Source organism: Centruroides vittatus, unplaced genomic scaffold (genome assembly GCF_030686945.1).
Source record: "Centruroides vittatus isolate TY-2023 unplaced genomic scaffold, ASM3068694v2 contig_549, whole genome shotgun sequence".
NCBI lineage: Eukaryota > Metazoa > Arthropoda > Arachnida > Scorpiones > Buthidae > Centruroides > Centruroides vittatus.
In genome coordinates, this window is record NW_027122325.1 from 2717349 (window position 1) to 2737282 (window position 19934).

General features: G+C 31.9%; 1 protein-coding gene and 1 pseudogene across 11 annotated transcripts in view; both read right to left on the reverse strand.

The window, feature by feature from the left end:
- The window catches only part of LOC136978689 (coiled-coil domain-containing protein AGAP005037-like), a 526382-nt gene that overhangs the window by 147573 nt on the left and 358875 nt on the right, over positions 1-19934 (reverse strand). For all 11 annotated transcript variants that reach the window (XM_067274447.1, XM_067274453.1, XM_067274444.1 and 8 more), the window contains 2 exons: positions 11680-11811; positions 3681-3978 (listed from right to left, as the gene is read on the reverse strand). In XM_067274447.1, coding sequence (XP_067130548.1) covers positions 3681-3978; positions 11680-11811 — 430 coding nt within the window. The remainder of the gene's footprint in view (positions 1-3680; positions 3979-11679; positions 11812-19934) is intronic.
- Positions 8755-9299, reverse strand: LOC136978670 (uncharacterized; annotated as a pseudogene).

Here is a 19934-nt window from a genome sequence, read left to right on the forward strand (position 1 = left end):
GAATAAGTCATCCTTCACTCTCATTGTGAAAGCATTTCTTGCATTATGCATGTGTTTCAGTGTTTTTTTGCTTTATTTTTGATGTGTTTGGTTATATAACCCTCATCTATTAACCATGACATCCAAGAAAACACTTCTTGAAGCAATGAACTTAATGAGAAAGGTGCATGAATTATATTTAATGTATTTGTTATATATCAATTGAAAGCTTACATTAAACTTATTACAGAAATACAAAAATTTTAACCCCAATTATAATTTAGCATAAGAAAAACTTTGGAAATTTTTTCAAAAACTATGCTAACTTAAAAATCCCTGCACAAATTTGTTTACATTCATTGTCATCAACTTCAAGTAATAAAGGTAACTGTTTTTTGTAATTAAAAATTAATATAATGCACTGTACTAACTATACTTTAATATACTGATTAGATTTCTGTTTTTGCAGGATATTGGAGATTCACAAAGGAATGTAAATACCATTCATAAATCTAGAAAATGAAACAAGTTTCCTAGCAAGTTTTCTGCTTTGATCACTTTTGATGAGAAGAAGAAATGTACAATCACTTTTCTAACAATTATGTCACTTAGATTGTTGTCACAACTCATAATTTCCATAAATTCTGCTAATTGTTAAAAATTTTCATAAACACAAATTCCATTACTATTATTCTATGTATAGACCATGATTGGGGTTAAAATTTTAAAATTTCTATAATCAGCTCAATGTAATCTTTCAATTAATGTAAAAAAATCTACTACATTCCAACCATAACTCATTCACCTTCTTTCTAAGAGGAAGGTTGTAGTATTGATGACTGAGATTAAAAAAAAAACTTATTGAAAAGCATGAAAGCAGTACACATGTGAATCTGATGTCCGCGTTTAAGATGCTAAAGTCAACAGTATGCATCATTCTTAAAAACAAGCAAGCAAAAAATGCTGTAAATGTGGCTAAAGGTGTGACAATATTGGCCTCCAGGAGATTCCATGTTATTAGGAGGAGTTTTTCTATCTCTTCAATGAGGATAATTGAAAAGCAATTGGCTGGTGATATCATCTCTGAGAGGATTTGTGAGAAAGCCAAGCATTAGCACAGTGAGCTTAAAAAACAGAATATTACCACTCCTCACTAAGGTACATTAAATGGCATTTTCATTTTATTACATAATGTGGCAGCTTGTAGTGCCCCCTCTTGATACTAGAGGGCATATGCCTAGAAGTAGATTTTGCTTCCTGGAGTACATATTGTTTCCTATTTGGCTCTCTAGTAACAAGATGGAGCTATAAATTAGAGGACACAAGAAACGTGAACTATTCTTATTTTGGTTTGACCCTCGTGATGTACACACTAATCTCTATGTTTGTTACAATCTCATATCGTGTGTAAATTTTCAGTATAATAAAGAGAATATAATTGTACTTAAGTTATCTAGGCTATCGTCAGCCTTACTAATAAGCTCACAACAGTATTTACATATTTTATTTATTGTTTTCATGTTTTAATTTATTATTTAGGGCATTGTATTATTTTTACCTTAAATTATGTGTATTTGCTGTTTAAAATTGTTTCAAAATGGTTATTGTTTATGATCCAGGAATGAATTAATTCACTTTCCATTATTTCTAATGGAAAAAATTGATTCAGAATTCAAACAGCCTCATGGAACAAATTAAATTCGAAGTACAAGAAATCACTATACTGACATTGAAATCATGTCAAAATGTAGTTACATTCTTCCCATAATTATCTCATATAATCATCCTTTCAACCATACCTCTGGTAAAATGGTATTGGTATCATACCTATAAAAAGATGTCTCACTCATATCATGGCACAATTTTTGCAAAAATGTGCATGAAGTTGAAAAACTGCATGCACCTCAAACAAACTGTAAACAGACAAAAGTATTGTCAATTTTTGCAAAAGTTGACAATACTTTTCTGTAGAAAAGTATTGTCAACTTTTGCAAAAACCAGCTTTTTTCTACTGAATACTTTTCTGTAGAAAAGTATTCAGTAAAAAAAAGCTGGATTGTTGAAAAATTGTGTTTCAAATTATGTATATATTGTTAATTTTCATATCCAGTAAAACCCATCTAAAACAGAATATGAAGACAAAAATCTGCCAATATAGAAAAAATTATTTGGAATGGAGCAATTTTGTATGTTAAATTTTATTATAAGCAGGAAACCTGTCTAACACAGAAATTGTCTTAATTTGGATAAAGTAAAAAAATTAAAATTCCACTAACAGACAAATAAGTAAAACCTTCCCCAAGAATAATAGTCATTACAGAGCATGGCAAACTGTATTTCAAAAACAATTTCAAAAACTTTGTCAGAGAAATGAAGGTTACATGACAAGGGAACATATGAGTAAAGGATCTTTGTTAATATTTGTCTTTGTTAGAATTAATTACAGGTATCATTGAATACTTTTAAGAATCAAGAATGTTCAAGAATACATCCATTGTTTGTTCCTGAGAACTCAGTTCTCAGGAATAAATAATTAATGTAATTTATGAAAACAATGAGAATAAGGTAACACAATGTTGTCAATTTGCTTTGGTCAGAATAGTTAGTAACTAATTAGTACCAAGCATTCAAACTCTACTTGATTAAAATTATTGATAATAATAGAGATTGATGTAAATGATTAATAAGAGAATTAAAATTCCTTGAGAAGCCAGATCACACTATACTAACTAGAGGAATCACTTGATTTCTGTATTATTGTATTGTGATTAGTAGATATAAGTCTTCCTACTAACAGCCACTTGGCACTAACTTCTACACTTAGCTATTTGTGGCGACACTCAATTATTGGTGTTTGCTACACTCAGGTTTTCTTTTAGACCCTTTGGGTGACTATGACCTTGTAGCATAAAAGCTGCATGCCAACATCAAACATAGAAGGTACTGTAGCCATATGTATGCCATTCAGAGGGATCCTACCTTTCTCTACTGTCTATCTCCTCTCCCTCCTCCTTCCCCCCTTTCCCTTACCCTCTTTTCTGCTAGCTAAACACTTTGTGTATGGCCAATGTCTGTCTTGTATGTATGTATGTATTGTGATTAGACTTTCCAATGACAGAGATAGTTTGTGAGATCCAAATTGATTTGTTTGCTATCATGTAAACTCATAAGGATCTGAGCACTACTCAAAATATCTAGCACAATTTTTTGAAATAGTGAGAACTTTTGCAATCAAATAGTTCTCAATTATTAAATTCAAATACTCCCATCTTTAGCTGATATCAGTTCAGATTAATTTGGATTATGCCTAGCAATAAAGTTTTTTACACATATATTAATTTTTTATAGTAAAATAACTTCTATAACTATGTGACATTTCTCTGGTATAGTTTAAAGTTAAAAAAGTTGTTAAAACCTGTTCAAAACAAAAATTGCATGGTACAGAAATGTTTTTTCTTTATCATGCAATTTTGATTTATGCTGGTTTTACTATATTAAGTTTAATAAATATTTATATAATATTAGCTAAAACATCATTATCTTTATTATGTATATCAAAAACAAAGTATCTCCAAAATATGTAACATAAAAATAAATTTCCAATTTAACAGAAAGTTGTTTAATCTCAAATTATTTATACCTATTTTAAAATGTAATTTAAATAGCAGTAGTTCAATATTTAATTATACTAATTTAATTACCTTGTTTGTTCATCTACAACAGGTGTGACACTTCCTGATCTTGATCCATACATCCTTTCTCCATAATAACTCTGCTCTTCAAATGAAGAATTGCCATATATTGGAAATGATTGCTGATGATCGTAACGATGTTCAGGGGAAGATAAATAACCAAGATCATGATTACTTCTGTCTGGTGAAGAATGATAAGAATGCTCATAACGATGTTCTGGAGATGGTTGGTATGGTGATTGTCCAGATGTGGGATAAATACGATCTGGGGGAGCAAGATAAGCTCCTTGAGGTTCATGGCGTCTCTCTGTATATAAATAAATAATTTAATAAATTAATTATATTTATTTGAATAACTAGAAAAATCTTATTACAATCATTACACATTTTCACCAAAGTAGTTAAATAACAATATAATTTCAGCTATTCAAAACTGGGAGTGCATTAATAAACACTGCACATATAATCAATATCCAGCAAGAAGAAACTATAAAAAAACAAATGTTTTCATCCATTTTTAATGGGCATCATTAGGCTAACTAACCTTTGCAGTTCAAATGCAGTTGTTAAAACAAATAGTTCAAACAGAAAAGTTACTCAGAAGAGGTAATTGCCATTCACATGTTAAAAGAGCAGTGTTGTAAGAGGGAAAAGAGAAGGTTGTAAGATTAAATTTCATAGATGGCTTTCACACAGGGAGGAAGGAGTCTACATCTCTAAAGTTGATAGCAATATTATTTCTCATGGCTTTGTAAATCTATAATTGTTCTAAATATCTAAGCAGTTCTTTGTGGGAGGTGCTATGTAGGAGGTGTGCTTAGTTGAAATGTCAGGTTTGGAGGCAAAGGTTGCTAATTCAGTGTTGGCAAGCCCTTTCATAATGGAAGTTTAATGTTCTTTGAGGTGGATGTTTAAAGATTGGCCTGTAGCATCCATATATTTGAAGTTGCAGTTGGTTCTGAGATCCATCATGGGGATAGGATATATACAGATTGGAGGTGTACATACATCTGGACAGATTTTAGGATTGTGGAGAGAGTAAAATCCAAGGGACTTCTGAAAGCTAACCAAAAGTTATTATTTCTGGCAATCTCCTTGTCCAGGGTAGCCAGTCTCCTGTTGTATGTAACAGCTTTGTATACAATGTTGCAAGAGCAACTGTTAGGTGTTAAGGAGGAGGCAGAGGAATGATGATAAATTAGACCTTTGATGGTATTTGAAGTGTAGCCATGTTGTCTGGTATACTGAGTAACAGTTAGAAGTTCCTATCATTGTCTTGGGTATCAGATGAATTATTCAATTAGAAATTTACAAAGCTGCAAGAAATAATATAACTATCAACTTTAGAGACAGACTGCTACCCCCTACATCTTACAACTGCTCTCCTCCCTTGCTCTCTTACATCACTTTCTTTTAACATAAGAACAGCAATATCCTCTTCTGAGTGACTTTTCTGTTTGAACAACTCCATTCAAGCTGTGAAGGTCAGCCTGACAATGCCCATTAAAAACAGATGTAAACATTTGTTTTCTTGTAGTTTCTTTTTGATGGATATTGGTTATATGTGGGGTGTTTATTAATAATATCCTTTAACATTCATTTCATGAATGTTATTTATTATTAATATTTTCATTTCTAAAATAGTAATAGATGTACAAAATTCTGGATAATACTCAAAACACTTACACAATCAAAAATCCAGCTTGTGAAACAATGGTAGAAAAATAAACATTTTCAATTGCTTTTAGCAATCATCCTCAAGTAAAAAAATTTATTCAGAAACAAAGAATAAAACATATGATGAAATTTAACCCATGTTTTACAATACCTGCTAGTAGCCAAAGGCCAAGCTTTTTCTATGTATTATGTCTTAACATATAAATAAACAACAACTAACCCGTTATATATAAAGACCAACAACTGCCGAATTATCGGGCTAGCAAATGGCTATAGTAATATTAATAATTTAAGTTAATTTGGTACTAGAGTTAGGCGTTAGGCGCCATCTCTTGCTAAATTTAATAATTAGAATTTTAATTAAATAATTTAAATAAATTTAGGCTTAACTGGAAGAAAAGAATCGGCCCGAAGCAGGACTTTTCTTCCAGTTAAGCCTAAATTTATTTAAATTATTTAATTAAAATTCTAATTATTAAATTTAGCAAGAGATGGCGCCTAACGCCTAACTCTAGTACCAAATTAACTTAAATTATTAATATTACTATAGCCATTTGCTAGCCCGATAATTCGGCAGTTGTTGGTCTTTATGTCTTAACCACTATGAAAAAGAACAATTCCATGACATTAAATAGAACGTGCTCAGCAAAAAAAATTATATAAACAAAAACTAACACCTTATCTTTGCTGAGAAAGTTTAATTTAAAACAAACGTTTTCGACCTATTCCATAGGCCATCATCAGGCTAAATAAATCGACAAATGGAACAGTTCCGTTCCATAAGATCGAATACAAATATTTAAATTTAAAAAATTAACAACGGATTAAAAGCTGATACATAATAAACTAATATTGTATAAAATTAAAAAACAAAATAAAAAACAAAATAAAAATTAAAAATAAACTCAGAAAAAACTTCTAAATACAAGCATCAACTAAAACTAATGCAGAACCATAAGATAAACATGTAAATTAAGAGTTCCTTGCAGAGTTTTTAACCATATACTTCCAGGCCGATGGAAGGCCCTCAGCGTCCCTCGCATTTATATACGCCCCTTCTAGTTTGCTCTTGTAAATCTCTATCTTCTCAGCGGTCCTTGCCAACGTTGGGGAGCTCACGGGTTTTATAATGTCCGCTTCATCCCATTTAAGTATCGAGCTTTCGGTCTGAGCCATTTGGGATAGTATCGTGGCGCTGGAGCTTTTTCTGATGTTATACTTGGGCTCCTTGAGTCTTACACTCAAACTCCTTGTCGTAACGCCAATATAATCTTTCTTAATTCCCAGCTGTGCGTTCTCGTATGGTATCCTATACACACCTGCTTTTTCTTCCTTCTTAACACTATCCTTGTCATTTCTTAAAATCTTATAAAGGTTCGGGGCTCTTTTTAGAATTATTGATGTCTCATTGCAGTTTGCAATTTCTTACATAATGCTTTTGGCATATCTGTTATAAGTGAATTTAGTGATCTTAGTGGGACCTTGTTTAGAGCCTCTTGCTACGTTCTTCTCGTACCTTTTAACCATTCCTAGCCGAAACCTTAGCGCTTTTCCTGTATCCTAAGGTTTCGGCTAGGAATGGTTAAAAGGTACGAGAAGAACGTAGCAAGAGGCTCTAAACAAGGTCCCACTAAGATCACTAAATTCACTTATAACAGATATGCCAAAAGCATTATGTAAGAAATTGCAAACTGCAATGAGACATCAATAATTCTAAAAAGAGCCCCGAACCTTTATAAGATTTTAAGAAATGACAAGGATAGTGTTAAGAAGGAAGAAAAAGCAGGTGTGTATAGGATACCATACGAGAACGCACAGCTGGGAATTAAGAAAGATTATATTGGCGTTACGACAAGGAGTTTGAGTGTAAGACTCAAGGAGCCCAAGTATAACATCAGAAAAAGCTCCAGCGCCACGATACTATCCCAAATGGCTCAGACCGAAAGCTCGATACTTAAATGGGATGAAGCGGACATTATAAAACCCGTGAGCTCCCCAACGTTGGCAAGGACCGCTGAGAAGATAGAGATTTACAAGAGCAAACTAGAAGGGGCGTGTATAAATGCGAGGGACGCTGAGGGCCTTCCATCGGCCTGGAAGTATATGGTTAAAAACTCTGCAAGGAACTCTTAATTTACATGTTTATCTTATGGTTCTGCATTAGTTTTAGTTGATGCTTGTATTTAGAAGTTTTTTCCGAGTTTATTTTTAATTTTTATTTTGTTTTTTATTTTGTTTTTTAATTTTATACAATATTAGTTTATTATGTATCAGCTTTTAATCCGTTGTTAATTTTTTAAATTTAAATATTTGTATTCGATCTTATGGAACGGAACTGTTCCATTTGTCGATTTATTTAGCCTGATGATGGCCTATGGAATAGGTTGAAAACGTTTGTTTTAAATTAAACTTTCTCAGCAAAGATAAGGTGTTAGTTTTTGTTTATATAATTCCATGACTCTTTACAATTGTCTTTATTGCACTTCTTTACATAAGATGTTGGTCAGAACAAAGGACAAGGGTTCCTTTATTAGCTATTTTTTATATCCCCCTACCCTGCTGCAAAAGTGTTGCTAATATATAACAATTACTCCCCCCTTAAGTCACTACAAAATCTTCAAGATATTTTGGTGTTTGCCGTTTGTCGAGTGTTGATTCCTTAGGGGTTATTTGTTCTTCTGGTTTACTGTTTGTGTCATCTGTGTCTGTATCCTCTGGTAAAGAAAGAGAAATTACTTGATCTTGATGTCTTTGAACTACATCACTTTCAGGAGTAAATATTTCACAAGTCACTGGTCCTGGCATGCTAGTAATTGCTCCAGGCATCCACTTTTGATCCTTGTCATTATAATTTCTAAAAAACACAGGATCACCTATTTTCCTTTCCAGATTGGACATAATAGCATTTAGGTGTTTGGGCTCTTGTTTTTTTTTATGCATTTCCATATTTAGATCAAGGTGTAAGTGATCTAGAAGAGACGCCAATTTCTAATTCATCAAAAGTTTGCTGGGGATTTTCCTGTTTCAAAGTGAAGCACCGTTTGAAGGATGAGGAGAATACATGATAAATTTACCTTCCAGTCTTCCTCCCTTCTATTTCATCTAAACAGTTTCTTTACAGTTTGAATGATGTCCTCTGCTTGACCATTTGTCATAGGGTGATACAGAGGAGATCTAATATGATGGATGTAATTCTTTTGTAAGAATTCTTAAAATTCTTGACTGACAAAAGGTGCCATGTATGGAGAATCATGTAGCACAGTGATGATTGTTGTCAAATTGACAATTTTTACTTCTGGCCACTACTTCCTTTCCTTTACTTCCTTTAATTCCAAAATGAGTCAACCAGTACAAAAAACATTTTGCCTTTAAAAGGACCTACTAGATCTGTAACCTAGACCAGGGTCTAAGGCCAGATCCATGGGTGAGATGTATTCCTTGGATTATTTCTTGTTTGTTGACATTCTCTACAATCACTAATTTTTCGATATCCTTGTCATGTTTGGCCACCAGAACATGACTTCTAGCCAAAGCTTTCATTTTAACTATACTGAACTGAGTTGAATGCAACAACTTTAGCACACTGTCTCTCAATTTAGGAGGTATCAAGTCTCTAGCTCCCCAAAGAATGCAATCATTTTGCATAGACAGTTCATTTTTCCTATTGTTATTCTAATTGAGTTTGTAGCCATCCATTTTAAATCCAGCTTAATACTCTGGATAACACAGGATCTTTTCCGTGATGCTACTACCTTTGCTTCCAAAAGATGATTGCTGTTTCATTTCCATTAAGAATATTTTAGCCAGTTCCAGACATTCATCTTCACATGTTCTGAGTGGTAATCTTCTCATTCCATCTGCGTTTGCTTGTTTTTTCCCAGGCCTATATTCTAAAGTGAAATTATAAGATGACAATACAAGTGTCCAATGTAACATTCTTGGCAATAACATTAGAAGTATTTCTTTTTTTGGGATCTAATAACCTAAGCAATGGCTTATGATCTGTCAGTACCTTAAATACCCTACCTTGAAGATATTAATTAAATTTCTTTACAAAATTAGACTCACTTCAACCTTTAACCGGTGTGTATTACGATTAAATCTTGTAAATCTTTAAAGAGGTTTTTAAAGCTTGTAGCACATCCACGTGCATTAATTTTAGAGACGAGGTGTGTCTATCAATGGCATGGCAGACTATACTTGACACTGATAGTTAACATTCAATCTTATTTGTGGAAACATGGCAATGCATGTGCATAAGTTTTGTTATTCAAACTCATCTGCGTGCATATTTATTTTGAGTTCCAACTTAATATTAAAGCCGTTTTTCGACAACGATCATTATGTTCAAACATATTTAAACATATCACAAGAACATGTGCAGAGGCACTTGTCATACGAAATTTCCATTGCTCCATTCGAATATTTTTGAATTTTATATTCATATTTGTTTTAGAAGATCCAGCTAGTTTACAATTAAATGATGCCTAAAGAAGAACCCAGAAGGGGTTAAAAAAAAGGTAATTCTTGGTTATAATGTACTACAATGCTCTCTGATGTCAGCATTTCTTTTGCTTTAGAGAAAGCCCTTTCATGTTTTTTATTCCAGTTCCACTTGGATTCTTTATCTAATAGTCTGTGCAGGGGTTCTAACACAGTTGCTTTGTTTGATAAGAATCTTTCATAGAAATTAATGAGTTCAAGAAAGGCTTGTAATTTTGTTTTATTTTTAGGTATGGGAGCCTTTTTTTACTGCTTCTAATTTTTGTGTGGTTGGATGTATGCCTATCGAGTCAATTGAGTAGCCCAGAAACGCTATACTTTCCTTATAAAATTCACACTTATTTGACTGTAGATTTAAACCAGCCTTCACCAGTCTCTTCAGTATTTCATGCATTCTATCACTATGCTTTTTGATATCTTTTCCTGCAATCATTATGCCATCCCAGATAGACCTGCTAATAATGATTCCATAAAACACTGAAAAATACCTACTGCTGCCGAAAGGTAGTCTAATTACCTGGAATAGTCCCTTAATAGTGTTTATGGTTGCTGAAGATTCCCTATCAACTTTTAATTGTTGATAATTCTGTGCCATATCCAACTTTTAACTAAACTTTCAAATGGAAGATATTTTTCAAAGTTCTGTGATAGTAGGTAAAGGACAGATGTATGGTGCAGAAGGTTGATTTACAGTTCCTTTATAGTCCCCACATATAAGAATTTTGCCATTTATTTTTTGAACACAAACAATTGGTGATTCCAACTTCAAAAAGCAGACTGGTTTTAAAATTTCTTCTTTATGTAAATTATCTAGAGCTATTTCTATTCTCTCCCTCATGATGAAAGGGATTGGATGGGCCTTTTTAAAAACTGGAGTAGCATTTGATTTTATATCTATGGACCTACATATTCCCCCAACTTATCTGCAAAAAGTGCTGCAAACTCAGTTTTAAAATCTATCTTTGCTGTCTGAAGACTGTTACAGACACTGTTTCAAAAATCAATTTCTATCCCTAATGGCTGAAGCCAAGAACAACTAATCAGGCAGGGTCCATTTCCTTTAATTACATATAAAAGAAGTTTCTTCTTAACGTGCCCCCTTTCAACTAAAACTTCCATGGATCCTATATACCTTTAATTCATTTCTAGCCCATGTCCTTATAGTAATATTTTCTTTACTTAATATTTTTGTGGGCCAGTATTTTAGGAATGTATTCTCATTAACCTGTTATATTGTTTTGTATTTTATTTTAATTTCATTTCATTTTTCTTCAATATTCTTTTACGTGTGTGACCACCGGTACTTGTTTAACAAGTTCTATTTTATTTAAATTTTGTTTTTTAAATTTTATTCTATGTAATGTTCCATAACCTGAAATGGCTGTTAAATGACAGTTGAAAACATTTGTTATTATAATAAATGTATTTATTATAAGAACAAATGTTACAATACAATTACAATAAAGGCACTAATTATATTAGTGCTTTTATTGTAATCTCATCCAGTTTTGCAGTATCTTTTAAAGAATAAATCTAGAATTCACATAATAATTCTTATAATTCCAGTAAGAGGATTTCCTATTTTATGACTATTTGGTCAATCATTAGGTTTTTTGAACTCAGTTTTGTTACATTATATTTTTAAGAATAAATTTCACAAAATTTTAATTAGTGCTGATATGTTTATAAACTTTATAGTTACTTTTGATTATAATTATATTTGATATTTATATTTTTGTAGTAACTATATTCAAAATTTTTATTTATTAATAAATAAAAACTTTGAAGTTAAAAATTATATTATTAAAATAATTTTACGAATACTAACCCATGGGATATGAAGGTACAGAACGTGGAGAAGGAATGGATGGAGGTGGACCAGGTGGTGGAGGTGTGATTGGTAAAACAGGTACTCCTTGTTGAAAACTCCTTTGAGGCTTAGGAGGAGGCATTACAGGACCTTTAAAAAAATAATAAATCATTCATTGTTTAATAATACTTTATAGGGTTTTACTTTATGAAAAAGTTTAATTTTAAAATTATTACTACTATCCCATTAAATAATTCATTATCATATATACTATGATATACAGAGTAGTTAGTCAAAAATTTTATGACTTTATAGTTATTTTGATAAGCAAACAAAGTTTCATAAATGTCTTAAATATTAAATTATAAATCAAAATCTCTCATAAAACAGTCTATTTCAGTCTAATAAAATCATCTAATAGTTAAGATGAATTAGCATTGGATATTTATAAAAGTTATAGAATTAACAATAAAAAAGTTAACAACATTAAAACTTGTAAAATTTCTTTTACTACATTAACCTTCATTGAAATATAATATTAAGATATAATTCTTATAAAATGTAAAATGTAATTTAAAAATGATCAAATAAACTGCCATATTTTTAAAAATCATACAGCAAAACCAATAGTATAGTAGTCAAAAAATATATATATATATTTATCTTATTGCTATAACTAAAAATATACAGTTAACAATTTGCAGGTAATAATAATAATTCCAAAAAATATGAAAAAATTTGTTACAAATATTTTAAATAAAACTAATAGAGTTATAAACAAATATCTAAATAGTTTTAAGATTACATTTATCAGAGGACTCATTGTATGCAATTATTTCAAAGAAAGTAGATTCTTCCAACATTCCTCTATTCACTTCAAAATATTTAATAAAGTAAATATTTTGATTCCATTGATCATTCTCAATGTATGTTTTCAAGCATTTTACAGTGTTAATTGTAAATCAGTAAGAATATGTATAGTACAGTTATGAAGTGTAGTTCATAACTGTACCATACATGGTATTATTTATCACACTTTACCATATATGGTATAAAACATACTGATACTATGCAGTCAGTATAGCATTCATGTTGAAGTGAATGCATAGTACTAATATTCTAACTTAAAAATATTATCAAACACAAATAGAATGCCATTATCAGATCCTACATGAAACAAGATTAGAGCCTAAAATAATTCACAAATATATATCAACTATAGTTAGTAATGACTGCATCTCTTACAAAGCTTAAAACATAGTATGAATAATAATTACTAAAAATCATCACTAAACACTTTTCTACTGAATATGAGTTTGGTTGGTAATCATGGTATAAATATATTTGAAACGATAAGTTTGCACAGTCACTTGAGATAAGGAAAAGAACAATATTATCTAATGGTGTTAAATTTAATGATATACAAAATTATAATAATGATAATCATAAAAAATTTTTAATTTAAGCTTGAAATATTTTTAAAGTATTTTAAATTTATAATTTGTGAATATGGATAAAAGTACATTTACAAATTTAATATACATTTTTACAAATTACAAGAAAATTTAAGATAAAGATATACTAAAATTTATTTTAAAAAATGATTTAACATAACTGACATCATGAAATTTGTTTAAAAATATCTGCACTAATTTAATAAATTTACTTTAATGTACTGAACAGAACAATCTAATGGTTAGGAATAAAAAATGTAGGTTGATTACAGACATCATTGTTATATATATATAATATATATGTATGTGTATATATATAATATAATATATATAATATGTATGTGTGTGTGTGTGTGTGTGTACACACACCATTTTCCATACAAAAACCAAATCAGAACTAATGCAGCTTGTAACAAATGTGTATTCATCCAAACAGGCTATTAACTACTAAACAAAACTTATTTAGATAAATCTGTAATATGTTGATTATGTTCAATGTCATTTTAATGTCAAATAATGTGTATCAAGCACTCTGGTAGTGGTATGAATGTGATAATCAGAAGTACAGTGAGTAATTGGTTAACAAACAGTTCAGACTGCAAACAAATCAGACAACAAATACTTTCATGAAAGATTTTTACATTTGGACAACAAACACATGTTCAGATAGAAAGACAATCTTCACCCGTGATTACCGGTACAAATAAATTCCAATACAGTCTCTTCAACCTTAAAATTCCCGGTACATAAGACGACAGTTAACACGGGAATTTTAAGGTTGAAGAGACTGTATTGGAACATGTTCAGATAATAAACATCTCACAGAACAAAGTGATGCTGTGTTTAAGATTTACAAAACTATATTTTACTGGCATCTATGAATGGTTTATGGAACAAGACTTTCACAGTTGTACACATAATCTTTTTTTGCACTAGTTGATTTCTGTTCTCTGAATTTTTGTAAGCACTTTTTCTGAACTTTTAATTTTAAAAAACTGATAATATTATGGGGCCTAAAAAAGTAGTGTGTCAAAACTGTGTTCACTACAGAAACTAAGCGAGATAATAACCAAGGTAGGGAGTGGGCAGAAGATGTCTGATATTGTTAGGCAGTATGACTTCAACAGATCTACAGTAGATATAATCTTAGCTAAGAAAGATATAATCAAAAAGACTCAAGCAGATAAAGAAGTAACAAAATTCATATCTGAGAAACAAAGATGTGCCATCTATGAAAAAATGGAGATTGCTTTTAGTTTATTACATATAAACAAACATAGTAAAAAATTATATAATTTTTTATTTATTTTTTGGGATTTCCAGAATGAATTAATCAAATTCCCACAAAAATCTATGGTAAGTCAATAATTGGTTAATGAAGAGTTCACGTAACAAAAATTGTCTTTGAACAGATTACATTTGTTAACCAATCACCCACTGTATTTGTAACTGTATTAAAGGAGGATTTCATACTCTCTCAACTTCTCAAGTAGCATTAAAGCATCCCCATCATTAAGCTATCCCAATCTTCACAAGGATGGTTGAGAATAAGCTCTTCATATTAGGGATGTAATGACAGCATTTTCGTACATAGCATTGAACAGTGATAGTGTTCCAGTTAAAATGACAAATTTTATATAATAGGTTCTAAATTAAATTTATGTAACTTTCACCAATATGTTCTGTAGCCGAGTAATAAATAACAGAATCCTGAGAATCGCTTGGCTTTGATAAAAATAAAAAAAAGTTTAATAATTACAGTTAACACCGATAGTTTCCAAAGAAACAATTGTACACACTTACTAAAAAAATACAAAGACACATAGGACCACCTGTAACAATATCACCAATTGGTCCCCACATACCGACAAAACAAAGGACTTATTCTAACTTATGTCTAGCTTAACTATAGTTTAACTAAATTTACAAAGTAAAGGGCCCTAGAGCAAGATAAGGTTGATAAGAATTATACAGTAATTGTCAGAGTGAAAAAGTTCAAAGGGGTGACTGGCAATAATAATACAAAAAACCTTGGATCTGTTCCTCAATAATTGTCTTTGTTAAGTGCTCGTCCTGCTTTCCTCTCTCCCCGAAAGTGTCTTCCTTCTTTCCGTTCCAATCTCCCTCTCTCCTCTGCCAGTAACCCCTCAACTGATCAGGTGTCACCCCCTTTTGTTTTATTACAGTTCAGACGACATGGGTCAACTAACTACGGTGTGGCTAGGGAAACAGAAGCCGGAAGTACAGTTTTACTGCAGGAAGATGGTATAAGGAAATAAAGAAAAGAAAAATAAATAACAAGGCTTAATAAAGCCACAGTACATATTCAGAAGAACATCAAAGAACAAGTTAGATAGATTCCTTTCATTTTGGAGATCCTAAAATGCAATTATATAACCACAGTACCTTTATTTAGTCCAGCAACATTATTTCTCTTTAAAACAAACATTTTCAATCTTCTCCTAAGATCTTCCTCAAGTAGTATTCAAAAATGGAAAAGTCTAAAGAACATGATGTATTTCAAAATTCAAAACCTCCAATCAGATGCATATAGATGGTTGACATAATTAAATCATAAATATTTATCAAAATACACTTGCCAAGCATGAGAATTGCATTTCTCTTCTTTATAATTAATACAGCTTTCAAGTTAATCTACTTTAAAAAGGCTTCCAATTCTCTGAGTTGTTCAGTATAGAGTTATTCAGAGATAGAACATCTTACAAAGAGATCTGATCTAATTTTGTTGTAATACTGTTGTTCAATGCTTATGTGGATAGTGCTGTGAATCTGTTCTTATGAGTATGTCATATCTGTGTTCTGTCATCTATTTTTTTCAGCAATCTTTTTGTAGACCACATACAGTAGACCCCCAATATAATGCGCATGTCGGGTGGGAAATAACACCTGCATTATAAGGTGAACTGCATTATACCGAGTGACGTAGTGGCGACACAATAATCAACTACATCCATATTATGTATTTTAATAAAAAAACCCAATTTATTTATTAAGTGTTTTATTAAAATTCACATAACGTAGTTATACATCTTAATAAGTACAGTACATACCGTATATGTATTATTTTATTTACATACATAAGGTACGTAACGAAGGTCCACTGTATAAACTAGATCCATCTAGAATCTTTCATCATATAATGGGATCTTATATGTACCAAGCATTCTCTCTATGTTCATTGGGTTTTTCCCATTATGTAATAATTTATACACACTTTGATTGTACCTGTATGTATACACACGGCATTACATTTTGCTTATAATGTATACATATTGTGCTCAAAGTTGATTACTATATGGGTGGAATTAACATCAGTCTTTATAAGAATTAACACCAATAATAGGAATAGAAATTCCTATTATTGGTGTTATTGTTCTTATCAAAATAATTTAAGTTATCTGATCAAACCTGATAGCAGCAAGCTAACCTACAAATTAACTTTTTTTAGAAAATTAATGTGCTATCTTGGAAATGTGCTCTAGTTTTATTCTCATATCAGCCATGTTAGTACAATGAGGGTAAGCTCTGCTGATGAGTGCCCTGAAAACAGCAATTTTATAACTGAACAGGTCATCAGAAAATGGAGATATACATGAGCAATTATTTACTGTAACATTGTCATAATGCCAAGCTGCAATTTTTAATCATATTTTTAATTAATTTAATTTAACATACACTCACTGCCAAAAGTTAGGCATGAAGCAGTAAACTGCAAAAAATCAACAAATACAGCTGTGATTGACACAAAATGCGGCAGGACTGTAGCAAATATGTTTATGCATGACACAACACAAAGAATTACATAAAAAGATGAAAACAATATTGAATTTTCATAAAGTATAAGATGAAATCATATTGGAATCATTAACAAAATGATGTTTAAATCCAAAACAAACAAACAAAACTGACATTAATAGGGTAAATGGTCACCCCTCATCCTTACACAAAGTTCACAGCATGTAACCATGCTTTCCATGAAGTGATCAACCACTCCAGAGTCAAATAAGTGCCATTCCTCCTGTAGAGCAGTTTGCAACTCTGTGAGAGTGGCATGGGTGGGAAACGTGCACACACAGCATGGCCAAGGGCATCCCAAAGATTCTCAATGGGATTGAGGTCTGGCGAGTACGCCAGCCAATCCATACATGTGATTCCCTCACTCTCAAGGTAATTGTTGATGAGGGCAGCTCTATGGGGTCGTGTGTTATCATCCATTAAAATGAAAGCAGGACCAACTGCTGCAGCGTAGAATTTCACAATGGGTTTGAGGACTTCATCCTGATACCGGACAGCCATCACAGAACCCCCTCGATAGAAGTGCAGGTCGGTGCAATATCCCAACGAAACGCCTGCCCACACCATAATGCTTCCACCTCAGAATGTGTGATGCTCAATGATATTCTGGGACCAATTGCATGTGCCTTTTTCTCTCCATACTCTTACACACTTATCATCTGCTCCAGGGAAAATTGCAATCATCCATGAACATAACGTTGTCCCAATCAGACACAGTCCAATTCACATGTTGCCGATACCACTTTAATCGTGTGCCTCTGGATTGGACAGATAGTGGAATACAAACTCATGGTACCAAGGGGTATAGTCCGTTCATGTGTAGCCTTTGATGCGCAGTAGTAGCAGATATCGTTTTACCAATGGCTGCTGCAACCATCGATGACATAAGTGTAGAAGTCACTCTTCGATTTCGCTTGGCTACAACAGCAATATAGCAATCTTCTGTGAGGGTCATAACCTTTGGGCGACCAGCCACAGGTCTTCGGACAATTGTTTGGCTTGTTTGGAATTGTTTCCATAACCGTAAACTGACAGAATGATGAAATGAATGCCGAAGAAAAGAGCAACATCTGTGATTGATTGCCCTGCTTCGAGGCATCCCACACACCGCCAGCACTCACTGTCTGTCATTCATCTTCTGGAAGCCATAGAAACACGTCAGTCATGCACACTAATTGTATGACAGTTCTTCACACTTTTTTTCGTCACTTACATGCAACTCCTCTCACACTTCAGAGGGCTGGCTTCTTATACAACTGCCTGTTTTTTGTGACACATAACCATGATTGATAGTAACGTAACATATTTGCATAGTTCCATCTACCTACCTCTGCAGTAAATTTCAACCTCTCAAATGCTGATTGCTTTCCTGACATGAACATTTTCTGCTCCATGCATAACTTTTGGCAGTGAGTGTATATTATCTCCACCTCAAATTAGTAGTGACTTTTCCCTGTACATCATACCATTCCTTTAACAATAGAGTCCTGCCAGTCACCTATCTAACATCATTCAGGGAAAAATTTTTGAACTGAAATAACATGACTTCCAGTTTGCATTGGAAGTTCTTATACAGTTAATCGGGACCTTCTGCTCCTAAGGTTTCCATATCTGGTCTCATCTTCCATCTATCTGACTTCATTCTTGAGATTAAGAAAAGACACAGATTGATGAATGAACAATAGTGGAATTTACAAGTCTACAATTTTTTCAAATTGCAGTCCAATAAAGGGCAGAAATCAGGTTTGTAAAACACTAGTTTCAATGTGATTGTCAGTAAATGGTATATTTAAATCCAGAAAGCAAGCCTCATAATCTCTCATCTCTCATCTGTTACAGTTCAAGCTTCAGGCCATTCATGTATACTAAAAATCCATTTACATCAGGTTTTAACTTCCAAATAATACAGATGTCATCAATATATTTTTTCTAAATTAACATGTGTTGGCAGAAAGACAAAAAGACTCAAGCCTTGAGTAGTCATATGACTAATTCACATAAGTCATTGTTGAACTGAAAGCAAGAAAAGTAACACATTAAGTATGTTAATTCCAAAATTTGTTGGTAGTGAGTTAGATTTGCTACACTCTTAATTAACTAATCATGGAATACATAGAAACATGGCTGCAACTTGATATATGGATATAATGATTTAAAGTCTGAAACTGTGATGCACGTTTCAGTTGTTGGTGTGGTTTGTCTCAACATAGCAAACAGTTCCTTAGAATTAGATACTAGTCAGATGATGCTCATCCATATCAGAAATTAGAATATTATGCATGTCTTTTTCAAGTTCTGAATGGATAATCTAGCCATGACTAAAATATACCTAAGCTCTAGACCTTATTTATGAGTCTTCACAAATGCAAACAATCTAGGAATGGTCTGGTAAAGCAACTGCTTTCTCATCTAGGCATAACTACAAGATTAGGTTCAATTGGAAAAATTTTGAGACATGCAGCTGTAACCATTCAATGTAACTTTCACCAATATGTTCACATTCAGTATCGCTAATGTAAATGAAATACATTGTGTTCTCTAGACTTTTCCATTTTTGAATAATACCTGAAGAAGTTCAAAAATGTTTGTTTTACAGAGAAATAAAGTTGCTGGACTAAATAAAGATACTGTGATTATATATTTGTTTCATCAACCAGTTTTATAAAGTATTTGCTCTTAAAAAATACAATAGTACTGACTTGTTTTCTATTCAGGTAAAAATGTGATGATGGAATAATTAAAATTTAACTTATTTATACAAATCAATAACTTGTCCTTAGAGCATTTCTAAGTTATTAATAAATCATCAGTATATCAAAAATACAATAGAGAGTATTTAGTAGGAAGAAATCAAAAATTTTATGTGCATAACTACTGGGTTGAACAGAAAGTTTTTCATTTTTTTCAGGAAAGAACAATCAAAATAACATTTTAAAAATAAAGTATATTCATTCAGTGAACAATTTAATTTCCATTATTTGCAGTTGCTTTCTTCCAACTTTT